Source organism: Chanos chanos, chromosome 4 (assembly GCF_902362185.1).
Source record: "Chanos chanos chromosome 4, fChaCha1.1, whole genome shotgun sequence".
NCBI classification, from domain to species: Eukaryota; Metazoa; Chordata; class Actinopteri; order Gonorynchiformes; family Chanidae; genus Chanos; species Chanos chanos.
Genome location: NC_044498.1, coordinates 41,675,279 through 41,695,790, shown reverse-complemented (window position 1 = coordinate 41,695,790; position 20,512 = coordinate 41,675,279). Strand labels below are relative to the sequence as shown.

At 41.4% G+C, this 20,512-nt stretch overlaps 2 protein-coding genes across 2 annotated transcripts; one reads left to right on the top strand and one right to left on the bottom strand.

Moving 5' to 3' along the window:
* Window positions 1-1,656: 1,656 nt before the first annotated feature.
* Window positions 1,657-5,780, bottom strand: dldh (dihydrolipoamide dehydrogenase). The gene is given in 11 exon segments (XM_030771732.1): window positions 1,657-1,771; window positions 1,882-2,683; window positions 2,791-3,007; window positions 3,149-3,199; window positions 3,201-3,319; window positions 3,463-3,593; window positions 3,746-3,806; window positions 4,466-4,723; window positions 4,814-4,874; window positions 5,298-5,597; window positions 5,733-5,780. Coding segments are annotated over 11 exon segments (2,163 nt in total).
* A 5,145-nt stretch (window positions 5,781-10,925) lies between these two features.
* fam120b (family with sequence similarity 120 member B) lies at window positions 10,926-20,294 on the top strand. Its single transcript, XM_030771904.1, has 9 exons — window positions 10,926-12,199; window positions 12,289-12,469; window positions 12,647-12,748; window positions 13,044-13,216; window positions 13,526-13,618; window positions 17,010-17,216; window positions 17,528-17,630; window positions 19,483-19,587; window positions 19,937-20,294. The coding sequence occupies exons 1-9, from the start codon at window positions 11,183-11,185 to the stop codon at window positions 19,999-20,001; spliced, it is 2,046 nt and encodes a 681-aa protein (XP_030627764.1). The 5' UTR covers window positions 10,926-11,182; the 3' UTR covers window positions 20,002-20,294.
* The last annotated feature ends 218 nt before the right edge of the window (window positions 20,295-20,512 follow it).

The window sequence follows — 20,512 nt, the reverse complement described above, 5'->3', positions numbered from 1 at the left end:
GAAGCTGTGATTTACACTGTCATGAAAATGGTCAGACCTTCGGTTTTCTTACAGATGTTCAATTCAGAAAACTTGTCACTTCAGACTTTGTCAGACATTTCAAACTAGACATAAAAGTTACTAACTGAGATTTTGCTTTAGCAAATTTTTAAAACAAAGTGATATTTTGTAGTTACATACCACCACATGCCAAAAATATTAGTCACATGTTTCCCCAATAAGTTATGACAACAGATGGTAATCCCTGAATGATGATTAGGATACAAGAGAATCAGAGTTTATGGCTTAAAATAACAGCTTGTTTTAATTACACGGTTCAATAGTAATTAAATATATAAATTATGTCTTTTTTTCCTTTTTAGAGATGACTCCCAGAATAATGTTTCATGTTTTCAATTACATTACATGTGTTCTCTATGTGATTCATCTTTGATGAGTTTTATGGTAATGTTTTTCTGTCTGCAAGACCTTACTTAATGAGCTTGGTCGTAGTTTAAACAGAGTTTAAAAAGTTTGACCAACCTATTTTCCAAGGGTGGTTTCTCCCTTTTTTGTCAGAGGACTCTTGTCCTAAAATAAACTGCCATCAAGATGAGGGTTGTAATTTGTGATTACCGGGTGTGTCTTTGTCTCACTTTGAGAGGTACCAGAAGGAGACAGTTGTCTGTTGCATCAGACCAGAGTCTCAGAGTTTACATTTTGAGTCTGAAATACTTGAAAGATTAACTGGAACCATTATTCTTAGTCTTTAGGGAGTTAGTAGTCTGTGGCTAATAAAACGTGACAAAACACATAGAAAAACTCTTGTGTTATTATTTCATACATGATTTATTTGGAAAAATATTTAGATGATTTTCTTCACAAGCAACAGTTATAATACAATTCCTATAAGTTCTATACAATGTGTTTTAAATACATTTGTGTTGAAAAACAGTCACATTGACCCGAAGTGCCATATATACATTATACATATGTACAAATGAAGAAAAGATAAATTATATCAAAAGTGGACTCCACAAAAATGTAAATGGAACACAATCAAAAATTAAATAAAAACAATACAGCTTAAAAAAAACACACACACACACACATCAATAACTGAATAAATTTGAAGGCAGTGTCTTTCCTCTTCACACCAATGGAGTGAAAGAGAGGACTCTGAAATATACACTGCTATCAGTGCATATTTATACACAGTAATCATCTCAAATGTATGTTGATAACATTTCTTTTTTTAAAAAAAAAAAAAGAAAAAAAGCAAACCCTCTGTAGTGCAATGAGGTAAAACTCTCCCAACAGGAAGTGCAACAAGTCCATTTGGCACACTCCTGGGAAACAAACTTCTGAGAGCAAGAGCCAGTATGGCCCAACATCCTTATCTGCAGTCACTGTGCTTACTTCAGTTGAGAACCAGCTCATTCTGAAAATCACTTTCAACATTAGTCCCACAGCAGCAGTCACGTGAAGGAAACCTTCCCTCTGGTTTGAGCAGCATTCATTGGAGTAAAACCTCCTGTAGAGCAGACGAGCAACAGTTCTGTTGTGCCATCACACCTGCAAGCATCCAGAGGAGAAGGTGGATTTAGTGTCAGATCAGTTCATGGGACTGTCATAGTGCATGTAGCTTTACAGGTAAAATGCAATTAAAGGGCCAGTTCAACTTACCTCCGTTGCTATAATACATTCATCCCTCTCATCTGATATGACATACACGGACTGGTACTTTGTATCCTTGCACATAGATTCTGTACATTTCACCTCTGAAGAATCACTGAAAATGCAAGAAGAACATATTTAGCACTGCATGGCAATCAGGTTCTTACTTTTCTGTCAACTTTCAGTTTCAATCAACAGAAAGCCTATGCATTTGATTTTATTTACCTCTTTAAATGATTGCTGTGTTTTTCTTCTAGATCAGAATCAAGTGCTTCACATTTTGTTTCACTCTTTTCCAAGTCCTCTTTTCCCAAGTCCTCCTGCTTCAGCTCATGCACAATATTGAAATCCACTAGCGAATAACGGGATTTGTAGCCATTTTTTTCACCTCCGGTTGTATCACCATGAAAGTCCACTTTCTTATTAGTGTTTTTCACCTGTGTCGTGCCTACGACACTAACAGAAAGGTCCTTTTCCCGGTTACAGTTATTTGTCAGGTTGTTCATTGTCTCGCTCTCGCTGTGGCTGTCACCCTGTTGGCTCCGCTGCTGCAGTTTCACACGGATATATACGACTAAGAGAGCGCCGCCCAGCAAAAACAACAACACCAAAATAACTCCAGCAGAAATTGCCATCCAGGGAAAGCCTCCATCATCCTCATCAGAGTATCTCTTGTTATGTTCCTCTACCACAGCCTGTCCCTTGGGACTTTCAGGCAGCAAGAATTGGCAGTTGTGTCCTCCATACCCTGGTATGCAGGCGCATACGTAGCGACCATCCCTTTCATGGCAGGTGGCTCCATTGTGACAGGGGTTGTGCACACACTTACTCACTGGTGAACTACAGTTCTTTCCAGTGTATCCAGGTGGGCAGGTACATATGTAGTCATTCAGTCCATCCTGGCATGTGCCACCATTCTGACAAGGATAGCTCGCACACTCATCAATGTTGTCATTGCAGTGCGTTCCTTTAAACCCCTCAGCACACTGGCATAGGTAGGAATCCACAAGGTCTATACACTGGGCACCTGGAACACAAAAAATATTTTTTAGAACTTCAAGCATCTTTCATATTTATGAAAAGGCTTCAGATTCTGTAACATTCAAAACTCATTTAAAAAAATTGTAATCTTACCATTTGAACATGGGTTTGAAGTACAGTGGTCAATCTTCTTTTCACAATTAAAACCAGCATAACCCATCGGACACTGGCAGAAATATCCTCCCTCGGGATTATTAGCACAGCGTCCACCATTGAAGCAAGGCCCATCTGCACAGGTCATGGCACTCAGTTCGCAGTTGTTTCCATAAAAGCCAGGAGGACAGGTACAGCTGTATGTCTTTTCTAGATCCTGTAGGAACAAAAAACGTCTTAATTGATAAAGACGAAAGGAGCTTCACGATGCCAAAGACACTATCACTCCAGACACTGAGAACAATTGCTAATGTTATGTCTCTGTGCTCTAAGGGAAAGTGAGCCAAGTAATACTTACAGTGCAGATTCCTCCATTCTTGCAAGGGTTGCCTGAACATTCATTGACCTCAGGTCTCACAGCTGTCACCAGTGAAGCCAGGTTTGCAGGAACAGGTGTAGCTTCCCTGGCCAGTGTTGGTACATGTGGCTCCATTCTTACAGGGTTTATGATGTGTACAGTAATTCAGATCTGAAACAGTTGAACATGAGATTTAGTCTCCCATGTTTCTGTTCTGGTACGTCCCAAGTCTAAAAAGTTCCTTTTATGAGTACATAGTGGGGTGCATGTCAAAATAAAATTATACCTGTAAATAAGCAATTAACATGACTCACCTTGGTTGCAGAAGAGTCCGCCCCAGCCCTCCTGACAGTTACACTGCCATGGCTGCTGGCAAGTTCCATGCAAGCAACCAGGATAGCGAATGCAGTCATCACAGTACCGTCCGCTGAAGCCCACCCTGCATCTGTACATAGGGGGAAAAAACAGGACAGGTGAGAATCTGTAAATGATGCTTACTTACTCCTGTCATTTTTTTGTATATACGGGTTTTGCTCCAATTAGTTTTACAAAAACATAAAGGAACTTAGAAAACTTTTGAACACTTAGAATACTCACTTGCATTCACCGGGCTTGTCACAATATCCATGTTCCTCATCACATCCAGGAAGACAGATTGCTACAACGAGAAAAATTCACACATTAATTGCAGAAGCTTCCATTACTGGGGCCTATGTTTATTCAGACACAAACTTAATGGGCCATTTCAGTAAACATTTGCTAATTTATTTCAGTGGGCTGGTGGCCCCATTTGTTGGTTCTGAGAAAAATATGCTCCCCTCATCACTAGGGGAAAGACATTCTACTTAACACAGTTGCTCCCATACAAAAGATTCACACACAAAAGCACCCTTTTTTCCTAACTATGGGTCAGAAGTCCTTTTTTCATTCTGTTCCTACAGCCCCTCCCCTAAATGTCCCCTAGTCGGTGCAGATAAGGGTGGACAGCTGGTGTGCATGGTGCCAGTGCAGGACAGCTGCTCCATTGTCTACTCTCACTCAGCAGCTGCCCACTTCCAACAATACCTCGCCGCGCTAAGCCAATCAACGCCAAGCGCACTGCCAAGTATCCAATCAGGCATTACACTTATAATAATCTACGGCACGCGTGTGATTACTCGATAAACGTCTCTAATTTTATCCACTATGATGACTACTGCAAAATATTTTTAACAGAAACTTTGCTCCGTGGGATAATTATAGAACTTAGACATTATTATTATCAATGATAACTCTGAAAATTAGAAAAAAAACTTCAGTTATATCAAATTAATTTACCTTCTGTGCAGTACTGCCCCTTCCATCCGGAATTGCAAACGATCTCCCCACGTTCCCCACAGGTGAAGTGGCCGAAAGCATCATCTCGTGGGCGGCAAAAAACAGAGCAGCCCTCGCCGTAATAATGCTCGTCACAAACAAATCTGTACGAGTATTTCAACTCTGTTCTCCCACCAACTTGAATGTCTTGGGACCATTCCTCTCCCACTGTAAGGTGTCTCTGGGTGGTCATTCGACTAATCAGACGTTCTGGATTTTCTGGAAATGTCATAATGGAGTCAAAATGAGTTGAACAGTCACTTCTGATAAAAAGCATGGTTCCCTACCAGAAAGTGTACGTGCTCTCACCTGTTGACAAATCTTCAGTGGAATCTGTGTGCAAGGCCTCAATAATGAGTGAGAATGTCCCCTGTAAGGATAACAATAAACGTTTGTCAAAAACTGGGATACCTAATAAAATGACTAATAGTGCAGAGCACACGAAAAACGCATCTACTTATAAATAGCCAGCTCTATTATACATCTGACGGAAGACACTGATTAATAGAGGCGTGTTGTCGTTGGACTTCACGCTCAATTTCTCCACTTTCACACTTACTCACAGCTGTAAAATGAAAGGTTTCGGAATGTCACGCTGGGCTGACAATTATATACCAACTGTGAGGATGCGAAGTTTCCCACCCCTCTAACATTTGTTAAAAGCGTTTAAATGAGCCATCCTAATAGGAGAGATCTTAGGTCGACTCTTTGCTGACTTAAAGTCGAATACCAAGCTTGCTTTAAATACAGTAGCTAAATACCAGAACTTAAAAGAGAGGAGTCAAGTACCCACCGGCCACGTGAATCCGAAGGAGAATTGAATTGGATTTGTGAATGTGCTGTCCGAGTTTGTTTCGGGAACTTGGAAGGAATTTGATCCAAGCACAGGAGTCACAGTCCCACCGTAGGTGCACGGAGGCTCTGGAGATACGTTTGCCTGATAATGCTTCAGGCAAATTCTAAAATATGTTTTGCACTCGCATTGCTGAAATCCTGCTGCTGACCCTCCTTTGCAGCAATTCATGTTGCCTGTCACCCCTTTCTTGTTGAGAAACTCTTGCAACTTCAGCTCAAATACCCCTGAACAAATCGCCTGAAAGAAAGTAAATAAGGAATTAGTAATGATGATTGTATGATTACTGATGATATATGAGCTCTGCTGGAAGTCTAATACACGAGTACTATCGGTGTATGACCACTGACAGACTGATTATTTAATAAAGATTACCTGGCTTATCATAACGCAAACGATGGCTGCAATCAAAAGACGTCCCATGGTAATAATGGTCTTCAACAAGCTGTTACGCTTCCACGGGCCTGAGCTATTTAATTGTCCTGCTCAAAAAATCATTGAGAAGGTATTTTCCTTCACCAGAGCAGCACCTCAAGTTCGCTTCGCTCTCGCGCACTCTAGTAATCAGGGGCGTCTGGTGAAGACAAACTTTTTGGCCGCTTTATTTTCTGGTGCAGGCCATTTAAGTCCTTTCTTCTTAAACAAAAGAATTAAATCCCAACGATGAAGGAGAAAAACAGAAGAGCCAAGGTAAAATCTGAAAATAAACTAGAAATTCCTTGCCAGGGCAATAATTCCAATCCAGTTATCAATTTCTGCAGCGCAGTACAGAAGTTGGTTTGAAGGTATGGAGAGAAACACAACGCAGTCGCGAGGTTGCTTGTGTGTTGTTGACTTTCCCCTTGATTTATTAAGCCCAAAGATGCTGCTGGTTCAAAACACTTCCCCTCGGAGCCTGTTGTTTGGTACTTTTAAACTCTACGCGTGTAACTGATGTCCTACGCTGTCTTCCGCCGGTTATATACAGACTGCGCCTGCTAGGGTAATGAGATGTAAATGAGCTACTCCCCAATCTGACTCGAGCTGTCACAAAGAGACACTTTTCAACCCCTCCTCTCAAAAGATCGCCAAATGGTCGCTGAGCTATAAAATGCGCAACCCTTCCACATGGACTGAAAGGGAAAAACATCTCATTTACATACTGGAAAATTCAGCCGCTAGAATCCTTTACATCCCTTGCTGGATTACATCCGCAAATAACTTCACATATTGCTTGCACGTTGAATTCCACAGAGAGACCTCTGTATTTTGTTTTACAAACGCGTTATTAACATAACGTCAGAAATCGAGAATTCTGCATACCAGTGATGTTGATTGTTTGGTATTACATTTACATCCAGTATTTTAAAAAATGAAAAATTTTATCGATGAAAAATTTTATGCTTAGTTGTAGGTAGCCTATTCAGCCACACAACCATACACACAAGACTACCACGGTAGGTATGCTGCGCACCTTAGCTATGCCGAAAACTTTAAGGGGCATTGAACAACTTCGAGGACCCTGTGCTACTGAACTGATTGTTCTTTGTATCGAGTTTCTAGTTCTTAGTTTGGTCAGGTTACCTATCTAGAATCCTTCACACGATGCTGGGGCATATTTTCCTTTGCAGCCCAATTATGAAAACCTAAGGTGCAAAAGCACTTTTTAATCACTGTTGATTATTTAGTTTACTCGTGGGTTTAGATTTTACATGTTACATCACTAAGCTAGGCTGTAAAACTGAGTCGGTGTGTGTCGTTCGCGTGGCTGTCATTAAGGCACTTTGTTATTGTGTGAGGAAAGAATAAGTTTGTTCTTTGTGCTCTCAGCTGTATGGTAATTCGGACAGCACCTGCTCCCCTCACAATATAGCAGGGAGAAAGAGCTCCCCTCGGCGCACGCTGCCGTCTCTACAACAATGTCCTCACTTTCAAAAGTAGCTCTACCAGAAAAGTGTACCAACCGTTATACACCCTGTGATACTCACTAGGTCAGTTGTTTTGATTTGTTTGTCTGTCTTTACCATAATTTTCCACCAGTTTTGCTGTAAGTTTTCGATAAATTGTGGGAACTTGTACGTTAGTTTGTTCCTTAGTTGTAGTGGCTCTGCAAATAATTTACATGCCCCCTTCCTCTCTTTCTTGTGTGTGTGTGTGTGTGTGTGTGTGTGTGTGTGTGGCGGGGTGGCCTTCATTAGGGCGTTAATTGAAGCGGCTGGTCATTTTAATTCCAGAGGAATGCTGCGACAGGCAACTGGATTTCTGGAGCAGCTTGCCACACTAATGACAGCTTAAAGATTCCTCATACTGTTATTACATACACCGTAGCTATTTATATAGTTCAGCTTACCTGAGGGAAAGAATGGTCTACATCGACACGTTAGACTGATATAGTTGGACACATCAGTGTAGCCTACATACCATTTCAGTTTGATAAACTGTCGAAAACTTCGTAGAATATATCGTTGATGCAAATGGGTAAGGGTGTGTTTTAATGAGATAAAGTGAATCTTTTAAAAGTTGTACTTTATTTAATTGTATAACTTTTTAAAGTCAGGCCTACTTGAATAATACAATTTGCAATAATATTAACAATCATTGTCATCTCCTGATTTAAGGTAACTTTCAGTGATACTTCATTATGTCTCTGCCTACGTGTTCGTAGACTGTCCTTTCAGTGTTAGTGTTGCTGCCGCTTTGGATATTAGGCTATGAGGCACAGATAATAATAAGCTGGAGCTTTCCTCTGAACTGACGTCTCGAACGTTTTATATCCACACTCCATCACACAATTCTTTATGTTGACGTAACACACATTTCTCGATTACTACAGCAAAGCGTAACTGAAAGCCATGATGAAATCCGTCAGATTCATGCCCACTACACTTATTCTTTTCATGCGTAATTTATGCCACGCGATTCTGTCTTGGTTAAATCAAGCAGAAAGTTCTCTTTACGAAAACCTCCTCCTCTCTGAAGGTGGACTATGGGGAGACTGTTTAACTTAAGTGTTTCTATAGGGGGCTGTTGTACTTTAACTCCTGCCCACCAGTAGCTGCAATGAACAAAGGAGGGACTCGAGGTCTGACTATTCATCTTTTCTTTGCGCTTTAATTTTCATTGATTCCGAATACAAGGGGAGCCCTTGGGGATTCTCTCTGAAGGGCACGACACGCCTTTGGACGCGGACAGCCCCCAAGCCAGCCATCTGCTCCCAACCAAATGGCGTTTTTTTCCACCTCTCAACTGCATGTCTCCACTGTCTCTGCGGAGACCCAAAATCATCCAAATTGGACTCGAAGCATGTTAAAGAAACTACAACTGAATGGTATTGGCCATATGGTTAGGGAAGCTTCAACTTCCCAAAGTTTTTTTTCTTCCGTGGGAACATCACACGAGCCATAATACAGTAACGGTCAGAGCAACGGCTTCACTTCAAATGTCCATTTTTACTGCCCACAGAACTGGTTAAACTGAATAAAAGACGATCGAAAACAGCTAGGAGACGACACAAATATCAGATATTGATTTAGAGGCTATAACGCCATGTACTCGTTGGCACCAGTTGCACTACACTCTCCTTCTCCTGATATTATGACGATTATCAAAGGCTCTCTAAGGTATGTGGTCACATAGATATAATACTGTGAGCGGACAGGAATACACTCCCAGGATTTCCACTTGGCTCAGAGAGGGATAGTGGAGTTCAGGCAAAGGACATAACTTTTCAACTCCAGAAGATAGTACTTCTTTTAGCAAGAACAATATATTCCTGAGCATGATGCAGCAAATACGAGCACTGATTACAATGATAAAGGGCTTGTCGCGTGGCTTGGGTTGCGCTCAGATGATGGATAAGCAGCAGCTCAGCATCAGTCCTTGTAAAGAAGAACCGAATAGCAATCATCCGCTCTTACTTTGTCCCTTCCTGATTTTCATGATAATGCGTTGCGTGTTTACCTGTGATCCTATGGCCACGCAGGCATCTCTTTGTGTCCCACAAGTCAGATTACTTCGGCCAGCTGCTCTGTGTGGATAGGACCTATTTGAAGTGGCCTGTTTTGTTGATACGGTCATGACGAAAAAATTGATCGGTTGTGTGTGTGTGTGTGTGTGTGTGTGTGTGTGTGTGTGTGTGTGTATGTTAGCGGATGGGGGTGGGGGTGCATTCTCAAACAGTAGGCTACTGAAGAGAGTCGCGTGCCGATGTCCTCTAGAGAACATCTGCCACTTTCCCTAGGGTGGTTTTGTTCATGTGGGAAACCTAAGTCCAGAAGGAAAAAATCAATAGTAGGCTACTCCGAAACCAACAGTTGTTAGCCACATTGAGGTAGTGAGGTCTACAACACTCAAGTCTTGAGTGTTATTGTACATGTTACCGTAATTATTTTAGGACCCCACTTTTTTTAAGATCCCATTTTTTTCTTTTCTTTTATAAATCATCACCACTGAAAAAATTTGAGAAGATGGCATTTGAGCTCATGAGTGACATTTGTGGAATTAAACAATAATCAACTAAAAGAAAAAAAACTGTGCTCCACTGCGTATTACGAAACCATAATCCTTTCTGCCCTACAAGACCAGAGCTTGCAAGTAGGCTATTTTGCATTCCGAGATGTGGTGCAAAAATGCCATTAGTCTAATGACACCCACACACACACACACACAAAGCTATGCTATGGGACTCGAATTTCCCTCAGAAATAACACAGTTCTGAACCCTCTCATACTTCTACAATTCCTCTGTGACTGTCTACCAAGATCTGAGCAGACGCATGCAACTGCAAAGACAGCCTGCAGAGGCTATTTTGAGTCAGTACACGATTATAGTGCTCACAGTGGGTTTGAAATCATTACTACACGATAACATTTAATTACCCTGAGAAATTCTCAAGGATAATAGCCTATAGGCTAGATAAGGTATCATAAGTAGAAAAAAGAATGGTTATCCATTTATTTAGTGCACTTCGAATCGTCATCTTTTAATTTTACGTCGAAGGAAGGCCACTCGAAAACTAGCATCCTGTCTGAACATCACTCAATTATTTATGTAGCTACACCTATGCTACTGGTCCACAGATTTAGACTGGAAATGTATCGCTCTTCGCAGCAACACGCTTAAATGATGAAGGTAGCCTAGGTGGGACCAAATAAATAATCGGAACCTGTAGCGATTCAGAACAACCAGCACAAGCTACAAAAGTCACCGGGGACAGATTTTTATTGGTCCGTTTAAAGAAATGTATAAGTCATATCAGTTCAAAAATGATTTTATCATCAAAAGCATACACCATACCGTCCCTCTTTGCTTGAGTTACGTACACTTCATTCAGTAAAAGCCGGGGGAATGTGTTAGTGGTGGAACGAGTTCCGGAAGAGGAAGTAGACTGTCTGTTTCTCTGTCGTAGCGGTGATAGGCAAGTGGTGTGGTTCGTACCAGTCACATTGGACCAGTAGTGCATAGAATTATTATTTTTTATACTAACAGAAGATCCTCAGATACCTCTTAACTGCGGGTTAATGTATCAGTATAGGCTCGGAATACACTGTTTGAAACTAGATGTTACACACAAGCCATCGTAATTTAGCTTCCTCCATGGCGTAGCGTATTTTATACATAGTCGTTATCTCTAACAGGATTATTGCAGAAAGAGGCACGGCTTCTGACGTATCCTAGGAGCAGATATGTTTGGATATATATCATATGAAACACACGAAGTGGTTAAGATATGATGATTTAAAATGTTGCACGTCAGACAGTAATAGGCTACAAAATTGTTTTGGATGGGAAGATCTCTGTGATTCATACCACAGGACACACACAGCTTTGGACAGTGGATAGTGTTCATGTGCAGAAACATGGGTGTGAGAGGCTTACAGCACTTCATGGAGAGTTGTTATCCAGAGACCTGCATTCGTGTCAACTTGAGAGAGATGGCCAGGAATCATGTCAAAGTCCATAACTGTAACACTGCAACAGTGGTTGTAGATGGGATGGCTTGTCTGAGGTATTGGTATAGCTGTCAGGCCTGGGTACATGGAGGCCAGTGGCAAGAGTACATGCACTTCTTAAGGGAATTTGTGGATGCATTCAGTGCTGTGGCTATCCGATTAGTATTTTTCTTTGACGGCACGGTAGAGGAAGATAAACGTGCAGAATGGGTGAAAAGGCGACTGAGGGTCAATCAGGATATAGTGAGAGTGTTTAACTTCATAAAAAGCTATGGCAAACAACCAGAGAGAGATATGTTCCTGATTCCCTCAGGACTTGCTACTTTCTCCCGTTTTGCCCTGAAGTCACTGGGACAGGAAACCTGGTGCTCTGTTCGGGAAGGTGACTATGAAATTGCTGACTATGCCCGGCGTCACAGCTGTATGGGAATTCTTGGACAAGACTCAGACTTTGTTATATATGACACTGTTCCATACCTGTCAATCAATAAACTGAGATTAGACAATATGACAACAGTATTGTTCTCCAGAGAGAAGCTTTGCCATATTCTACAGCTTTATAAAGGTGACCTGCCGCTCTTGGCATGTCTGTTGGGAAATGACGTTGTCTCAGAGCAACGGATGCAGCGACTCCGCAATACTATGTTAACTTCCTACAGGAGAAAATGCCAGCAATCCCAAGGAGACAAGGTCCTTGCTGTGGCAGATTTTGTCAGCAGTAATCGACCTCCTGGAGAGGGTTTGCAGGGCATTTCTTCGCTGCCATTGTCCATTGCTGATAGAGAAGTCTTGGAAGGAGGAATACGGTCATATCTCCTTCCGGGGCAATCGTCCTCATGGGTGAATGGCATTGCGTCGTCCTTTAACTCTGTACGTGCAGTGGAAAAATGCACAGACGTTGATATACTGCAGGTAATTAATGAAAAACTGTCAATACAAAACAACACTTCAATTCTTGAAAAGTGATTTTTTTTGATCATTTATCTTTTTGTCTCTTTCAGGCAGCCAGAGAGAAGCATATACGGGCTGAGTGTTTTATGACATACAATATTCTACATGATGGAGTGGTTGAGTGCAGTAATACACTTGAAGATATACATGAAGATGAAGTACCACCGCAGGCAGTTCTGTTTCAACCAGTCAGAGAGCATGTCTACAGCTTGCTGTTGCAAGCACGGCCAGGTGTCGGCCTTTATTTAGCTTACTCATAGTGTGGGAATTACTTCAGACCTTAAATGAATTAAACCTTAATAGTGTTATGATATGTCTTACTCTTAAGTTGAACTCTTTCTGTTACGTGGCCAGTGTAACTTGTTTGTAACTTGTTTGTTAATATGACTGTGTTAATATCCTGCCTAGGCTGCTCTCTGCCGTTTCCATCAGTGAAAGAATGGTTTGTCACACCAGGGGACCCCCTTAAGGAACCCAAAATTGTGACTCCAAATCCCATCAGTCATCCAGGTATTCAGTGAGATTACTGTTCGAATGTTTTTTTATGGTCCAAAGACCCCATGAGTTCCAGTAACTACCAGTCTACCCACTGGCCTAACATATAAATAACAAAAAAATACTATAATGAAATGCCCTTTCCACCAGGGTAGTTTTAAGTAAATACCACATGAGAGTGTGTAGTTTCCTGACAGTGGCCAAGGAACATTCATGCTCTATGACTGGTTTTAATGCCCGTTGGCCTCCCTCTTGTTTCACCTTTCCTGCAATGTGAAACAATCACTAATACTGTACCATTCATTTACAGATGGGGCTCCAGACTTAAGGACTCTGTGGTTTGGGAAGGGCACTGAAGTGCTAAGAATGCGTGTGTCCACATTCATGGCTGTCTTTGACCTACAGGATCATGCAGAAAAGCTTGAACATCTGGACGGCCCCATGGTTGCTGTGTTTTGCCTTGTTGCGTACATTGCAACTCACGTGAGTTTAATGTTTGACTCCCCTCACTGTTTTTCCATTAGAACTCCTGGAATGTTTTCTTTTCCTCCATTTACACTTGTAATGTCTTAACAGACTAGACACTATACAGTAGATGTTGACTGACTCTTTACTATTGTTTGTAAGATGTAGCTCTCATCAGACAATTGGCTTGTCTTCTCATTGTTCGTGTTTTAAGTGTTTAGCATGAATGATCTCTCATTGTTTCTTTGTTTTGTATACTAAGTTGTAGACTAAGACTGTAGTTAGCAGTACGTTCAATGTGAAAACACCAAATTTGTTTGTTTTCAGACAAAACACCTTTCCTTGGAAGATCTAGATGCATATCTCAGCCAAGCTGTCTGCATCAGATTCAAGCCATACCCAGAGCTGCTTCACACCTCAGTGAGTTTCAACACAAATTTTTGACGTGTTTGCCACCCAGGGCTTCTTGTGCCCGTTTTGCTGGTGTTTGACTCTGTGTGTTTGCCGTGTCTTTTGTGTTCTTTGTGTCTGTTGTTGATTTTTATCGTGTATATCATTTACTACTAGCGGCTATTCTGATAGGAATAGGCTTGAGTGATTGGGTGTGTTGAAGATTTTCTTTGAGATTTGTTGGTACAATAATAGTAATAAATATTCTCAGCAGCTGAGGTGTTCATTTTTTTAAAGGATATAAATTCAAATCATGAAATTGAATGGCTCTGATCAAGATTTGGTCATGTCTGTTGAGATACGTTCAAATAAATAGCCTCTCAAAAAAGCCATTTTCACAAATGTGTGTTGTGTCCTCTGCAGAATTCTGAGAGATTGTGTAATACTTATCCAGACAAAAATGACTGTTAACATATGAAATGCTCTTCAGTATGCTAGTATAAGCTATGCCATCATTAATCACTATCCACTGTTACACTAATGAAAAAACACCTTCATTCCTCTGAAATTCTTCCAAAAAAACCCCCACGATGGTTGTACCTCCTTCATGTTAGAAACGGCTTTTGCTGCTAGTTAAAGCTTAAAACTCAATGTGCTGTCTTTGCTGTCCAGCCTTTAACTCGAGCTGTCTTTGCCATGTGTCTCATCTGAAAAATGGTCTGTCTCTAAGTGAATAATTGCATTACTGCTGGGCAAGAATCTAGAGATAGCAGAATGTTTCATCTCACAGCTATGGACAACACATTAAATAAAAAAAAAAAACCTTGAGTATCAGCCAAAAGAGAGGACAAACAGCAGACTTGCAAAGAAATAAATCCACTATTGTTCGTCTCCAAACAGCGCAGTTTCTCTTCAGTAAACCTATTGGATTCTATTCACTATTTTGCAAAAAAAAAAAGAAAAGAAAAGATATGGAAAAGAGAAGACTGTGGGGATAATTGTGGGCCGCCTTGCAACATTCCTCTCAAAAAGCTGCTCTAATTGTGGTCTGAACGTGAGAGCGATGCTCTGGCAGTGGGCTCCATGCCGTCCCTGCTGGTGACCACAGGGTTATTTCAGCTCCCACCCTGATTGAAACCTACTATGCGTGCTATTTCAGACAGCCACTGAGGGCGGCCTGCGGTTTTGCAGTGCCCGGATTGATAGCTCTCCCCCGCCGTAGAGATAATGGATGATAGGAGGACAAATTAGAGCCTGGTGGGAGACATCCAGAAAGTTTCCTGAATTATGGAGCCTTTTACTGTCATCGAGTGTCTTCCCTCCATCATCAAGACTCTTGGGATAAAAGTGTTCATGAAGCAGGGAGAGCGTTTTATACATATGCTGATGAGGATCATGAGTTACAACAGTTAATTGAACTTTTTTTGGCTTTGGGCTCATGCTTTCAACTCTGTACAGGTATTCAAAACGTTTATTTAACTCATTTATTTTACACTATTTAATCTCAGATGGCTTTTATAACTGTAAAGTGTTGCTCCAAGGCTTGTTTTGTTTGCATGTTTTCGGATCAGTATGAGAGAACCTGGAGACGGCGGGCTGCAGTAAGCCCTTTTGTGTTTTTTAATGGCTGTTTGTTGTGTACATGTCATCGTTGTCAATAAGTGTGCGTTTATATGTCGTGAGGTAGAGTTAGTTTATATTGCCAAATATATGCTGAGTGGTGAATGATTGTGTTTATTGTGTGTGTTTAGTGAGCAAACAGCAGCAGCAGGTGTTGAATGGGTTAGGGTCTGGGGCTGTGTGTGTGTGTGTGTGTGTGTGTGTGTTTGTGAAGAGGGTGTGGCGGTGACAGCCTGCCGCTGGCCAGATTAAAGTGCATTCTTGTCTTTGTGTGTGCTTTCGGGAAGTTGGAGCACCTGTTGCATGCGCCATTGTTGCCCCCCCATCAAGAGTGATACTGTCACATCTGCCTAAAAATCTCTGAAGGATAGGGCGGTAAGGCAGGCAAAACACATCGGTGCAGTTAGCAGAAAGAGGCAGATGGCGGGATATTCTCCCGGGACCGTGTGATACCTCCTTCTAATCTCTCTCCCTTTGTGCGGCTTTCTCACACCGAGGGAATGTGCATGTGGGCAACGGACTGAGGATTCAACAGCCAGTATCCACGTGTAAACCTGACAGCGGCAGTAGGCAGTGTGAAATTTTGTTAGAATTTATTCGTACGAAGCTTATAAAATATTTGACACGTCGCACATACATACAATACATAAAAAAAGATTAAAAAAGTTGGTTGTTTTATCTTCATAAAGCATGTCCTTAGAGGGAAAAGGTTGCGATTCATGGTCTACAATGCCCCAAGGGTCCTTGGAAGCCGTCCAGGCATCTGGTCCGAGGAGCTTTCGTTGTTTATGTTTTGAAATAGTAGAAGGACAGCTGCCGCACTTACTTGAAGAGAGAGGCCTTGCTGGTTACTTTCACACTTGGAGGGTGGCACCAGCAATGTCTGGTAGCCTAAGGGCACGACACCTTAAAATGAGGGCATAAATTAGAGTGTCTGGCTGAATGTCAGAGAGTACCACAGTTTTAAAGTAATGTGGAAGTTAATGTCAAATCCAACTGTAAAGAGTCTATTAGAGATATATATGGCCAACTCATAAGTGCAGTAAAAGTTGCCTGATAAACCTTGTTCAAAGGCTGCCAGGCATTTTAAAGGAGGGCATATCTTTTAATGTAGTCGGTATGTCCAATAAAGGCTTGGATTGCAATCTGTGTGACTGCCAGGCGGCAGGCTGGTCCTGTTTCTCTGTCTTTATCTCTTGACATATATTGTTTGCTTTAGTTAAAGCTGTGTTTGAGAGCAGAGCAGGTGGCAGGCCAATCTTTCGTTTAGGTGTCATAGGGTCTCTTATCTCCTGTGGGTGGGGGATGAGATCCAGGTGAGCACCAGAGGGTCGGGTTCCGCTGCTGCTCAATGCTCTTGTCCCCCCCGATCATGTCTGATAACCTGAACTAAAGTTGGACACCCCCCCCCTTGTAGCCACAGTTGAGTTGTATTTATTTTAAGTTTTTTTGTGTGTTTGATAAATGCTAAGGATTACTGCGTATGACATTCGCATTACTCAGGCATTACTCAGTAGATAGCCAAGTGTGCCACTTGCCCATCTTTGGTATCCTGTAACTCCAAAAGACTTGTTCACACGCTTTTCGCTTGGGTTAAGACTTAACACCTGATACAAACAAGACGTTATATAACATTGTAGCGATGTTACAGTAAACATCTCTTCAAACTCTCTTTTTTCCCCTGTGCAGACTGCACAATAACCCAGTCTAATGGATTTTCCAGATTCCACTGTGGTAGGATGAAGATTACAGTCGCTTTACACCATCGAGTTTGACACTGTGATCTTCCTCCCTCCTGCAGGTCCCAGTAGTGGACCCCAGGGCCGTCCAGCTTGGCTCTCTTTTTGTTCGAGGGCTTACCTACCTCATTGCAGCCAACAGTGCCTGTGGCCTCCCTTTTAACATGGATGACCTGATGCCTTGGAAAACCTTTGATGGTTTGCTTTTCCACTCCAAGTACCTCCAGGCACACTCTGCCTGTACCACCGAGGAACTCCTCGAAGGCAACGTGAGTGGAGGTGGAGTTTCCTACACTAAAGACACCAACCTTTCTGTCTTTCTGTCAGTCTCTGTCTTTCACTGTCTCCTAGAAAGTCTTCTGGCAGCGCTGCTTTCTGGCAGTGGTGTTCTGCACCCGCAGAGTATGTTTACAATATGAGCAAAGTCAGAGGTTTGGACAAACGTCACACCAGACGCAGTGCTGCTCATAATTAACAGAATGCCGAGCCCCGTAGAGAGTTTGGTTACTGAGGTTGACTGTTGTCTGACTTATCCACTGTTTTTAAACATGTTTCTGCTGTTGTCATCTTCTCTCTGTAGCCCTCCTGCTCTCAACTCTTCCTCTCCCTCAGAGAGCAGGTCCTGGGAGTCTGCAGGAGGTGTGGCGTCACCATTCAGAGTCTCCCGCGGAGAGCACATATCGGTAAAAGCACGCAGCAAACATTATTTCTGATAATAAATGCATATTTTTTAAAAGCTTTAAAGACCTAAAGTATATTTATATACATGGTTCCGTGTATCATCGTAGCTCGTTACATTTTGAACTTGTTACGTGCAAAATTGTGTTGGCATTATCCCTTTTATTATCACCCCAAATGTCATTCAGAGATGCAGCAACAGCTGTAATTGGAACACCATTACAAATATATTTGGTGATGTTGGACTTAAACCCCATTCCAGTGCTTCAAGGGCAGTCCAGATAAGATCAAAACAAGTGAAAGGCAGTCCCAGCGTAAGTCCGCTACAGCGCCGAGTGACTCTTGGCATAAAGGGCTTCCACACATTATGATACATCCAGCATTGTAGTGCATATGTTACGAGAATAGGAACTGAGAGTGTGTGCCAGACTGTGTGGAAACGTTGGTGCCTTTTGCGGGAAAACAATAGCCAGCGTGCTGTATAATAGAATCCATCTGGTTGAAACAATCTGGTAGTAGACAATTTTGGATACAGAGGATGCTTTGTCATAACAAGAATAATTCTTGAGTTTTTTTTATAGGAGGTGATCTATATTAAGTAACATAACAAGACAACAAAATTATAACGTAGGAACCGCCGCAAACTCCTTTTCTTTCAACTGGCATCCAGTTCTGTGGTTCTGTAGGGAGATTAAAAGAGACCTTAGAGCAAGATTGTCTCCATCTGTTTTTCTCTTGTTGAACAACACATGAAATGTGAGTAACTTTTCAGTAACCAAATCTGTGTTTTTGTTTACACTGTTGTGTTATCTTTTCTGGAGTATGTCTTGTAGCTCTTGAATGTTTTGACCAAGTTGCTTTATTGTAAACAGAAGGATTGTCGTTCGTTTTTGGTTGGTTTTTTTTTGTTTTTTTTTTCTGGAACAGTACTGCATTCTTCTCTTAAAGCAATGCAGGGTGTTTTTTTTTACCCATCTAGCTATAATTCTTTAATAATAATTTTACGAAAAAAAGGTATGTATATATGTTATATACATGTAAAAATGTAATATGTATGTAAAAAATATAATGCAAGAAATGCTTAGTTACCCACAAAGACCACATAGAAAAGACCACGACAATGCGTTCTTGTGTGATGCCAGTGATTTTTGATAGCTGGTCATTCTTCTTTCTCTCATGAGAATAAATCTATTTAGTTTTATTGCCTTAAGATGCCTGTTTTCATTCACAAATGTCACGTTTTCAATGAAAATACGGTAATATTTGTCAATTTATGTGTCTTTTCCAATATGGAATGCCCAATTACCCACAGTCTCCCTAGTCTACCCCTCATATGCCTGTCTCTTCACCCAGGGCCAGTGAAGCTAGCACATACCTCCTCCACCGCATCACTCACTTTTCCACACGTATTATTGTCAGGCAGTGAAACAAACTTGGAGGAAAGTACCATTTGCTGAACCTGTAACTACATGGATGGCTGCCTAAGAGAGGGACAGGCAACCTCAGGCAACTAACCTGGTCAGCTGTTAACCTGCAGATTCCTGGCTACTGCCAGCAAACTCTGGGGTTTTGAAATTTAAATTCCCAGATTTAGATAGCGCCTTACCCTGGCATGCCACTCTTAAGGCTTCAGGAGTATGTCATTAAAGTCACGTCTGTCTCTGAGCGAGCCACCGCTGCCTCAGTCTGGTAGAGACATGGTGATGGAATCTGCACCCGAAGAGAACTGCTCTGGTTTGAGTTTTCAGTGATTCTCAGAATTTCTTCTCTAGAGCGAATATTCATTCTGACAGAGTGAAACCTATAATTAAAACTTAAATATAAATGTTTTTTTTTTTTTTTTTTTATTTCCCCCAGAGAGGCCCTCAAATTTTGGTGAATCCTGCAGGGAGAGAGGACCCCAAACTTACCAAGCCCGAGGGTCTAGGACTTCTCCACATAGCAACAGACAGCAACAAAGAGGTCAGAAAAACCACACGCACAGAATGGTTCTGGCTTTCATTTCAGAGCTCAGAAGAACAGCTCTCAGAGTTTGCTCTTAACTAGTTACAAAATATTGTAACGGCTCAGTATGCTTATTTCATTGTGAATATACTTAATGCTAAATGCTAAATAGTATGAAGACTTTACTGTAAATATAAAAGGGGAAAATAAAAACATATCTTGGTTTCTCAGCTTTCAAAAGAGAGCTCACTTAAGTCCTTATGGGAAAAGATCAGAAGTTGCATCCTGAGATTACATAACAATTGCAAAATGATTTTTCTTGTTGTTGAATTAACTTTGACGTGTCATGACTCTTACCTTCCCACAGGCCCTGACCACAGACCAAAATCAAGACATCCAAACAGAAGGAGATATCATCAGACACCTCATTGAAAAGTTAAGCAGAGGACTTGAGAGGAGAAGGAACTTTAAGGAAAAAACCCTAAGCTTTATTTAATGCATGAGACTGCTGTATGTCTGTCAAAAAAAGAGCGTAATTTTGTTGTCAGCAGCACACTCCAACTTCATCTCCAGAGAAGGAGAAAGCCCCTAACATCAGGGCATAGAAGCTGAGAGCATTTGTGCTAAAACAGACTGGAAAGTCACATTCTGGAATATGTTACGGCAATCTGGAACCTACTGTCTCAAGACCTATTATCGCAGACACACCCTCTTTTTTATTGTATTTTTTGTTTGGTTTGGTTTGGTTTGGGGGTTTTTTTGGTTCGCATACTGACCAACCCACTTTGTGTGAACTAGTTTCAGTGTTGTTTCAAATACAGTGTTTGAATGATCTTGTTAAAATATGCTATTCACTAAAGTGTGATATTATTGCACTATTAATAAGATCAAATCAATAAACATGAAAAATAAAGGAGCGGAGTGTGGTTTTAGGTACATGGAG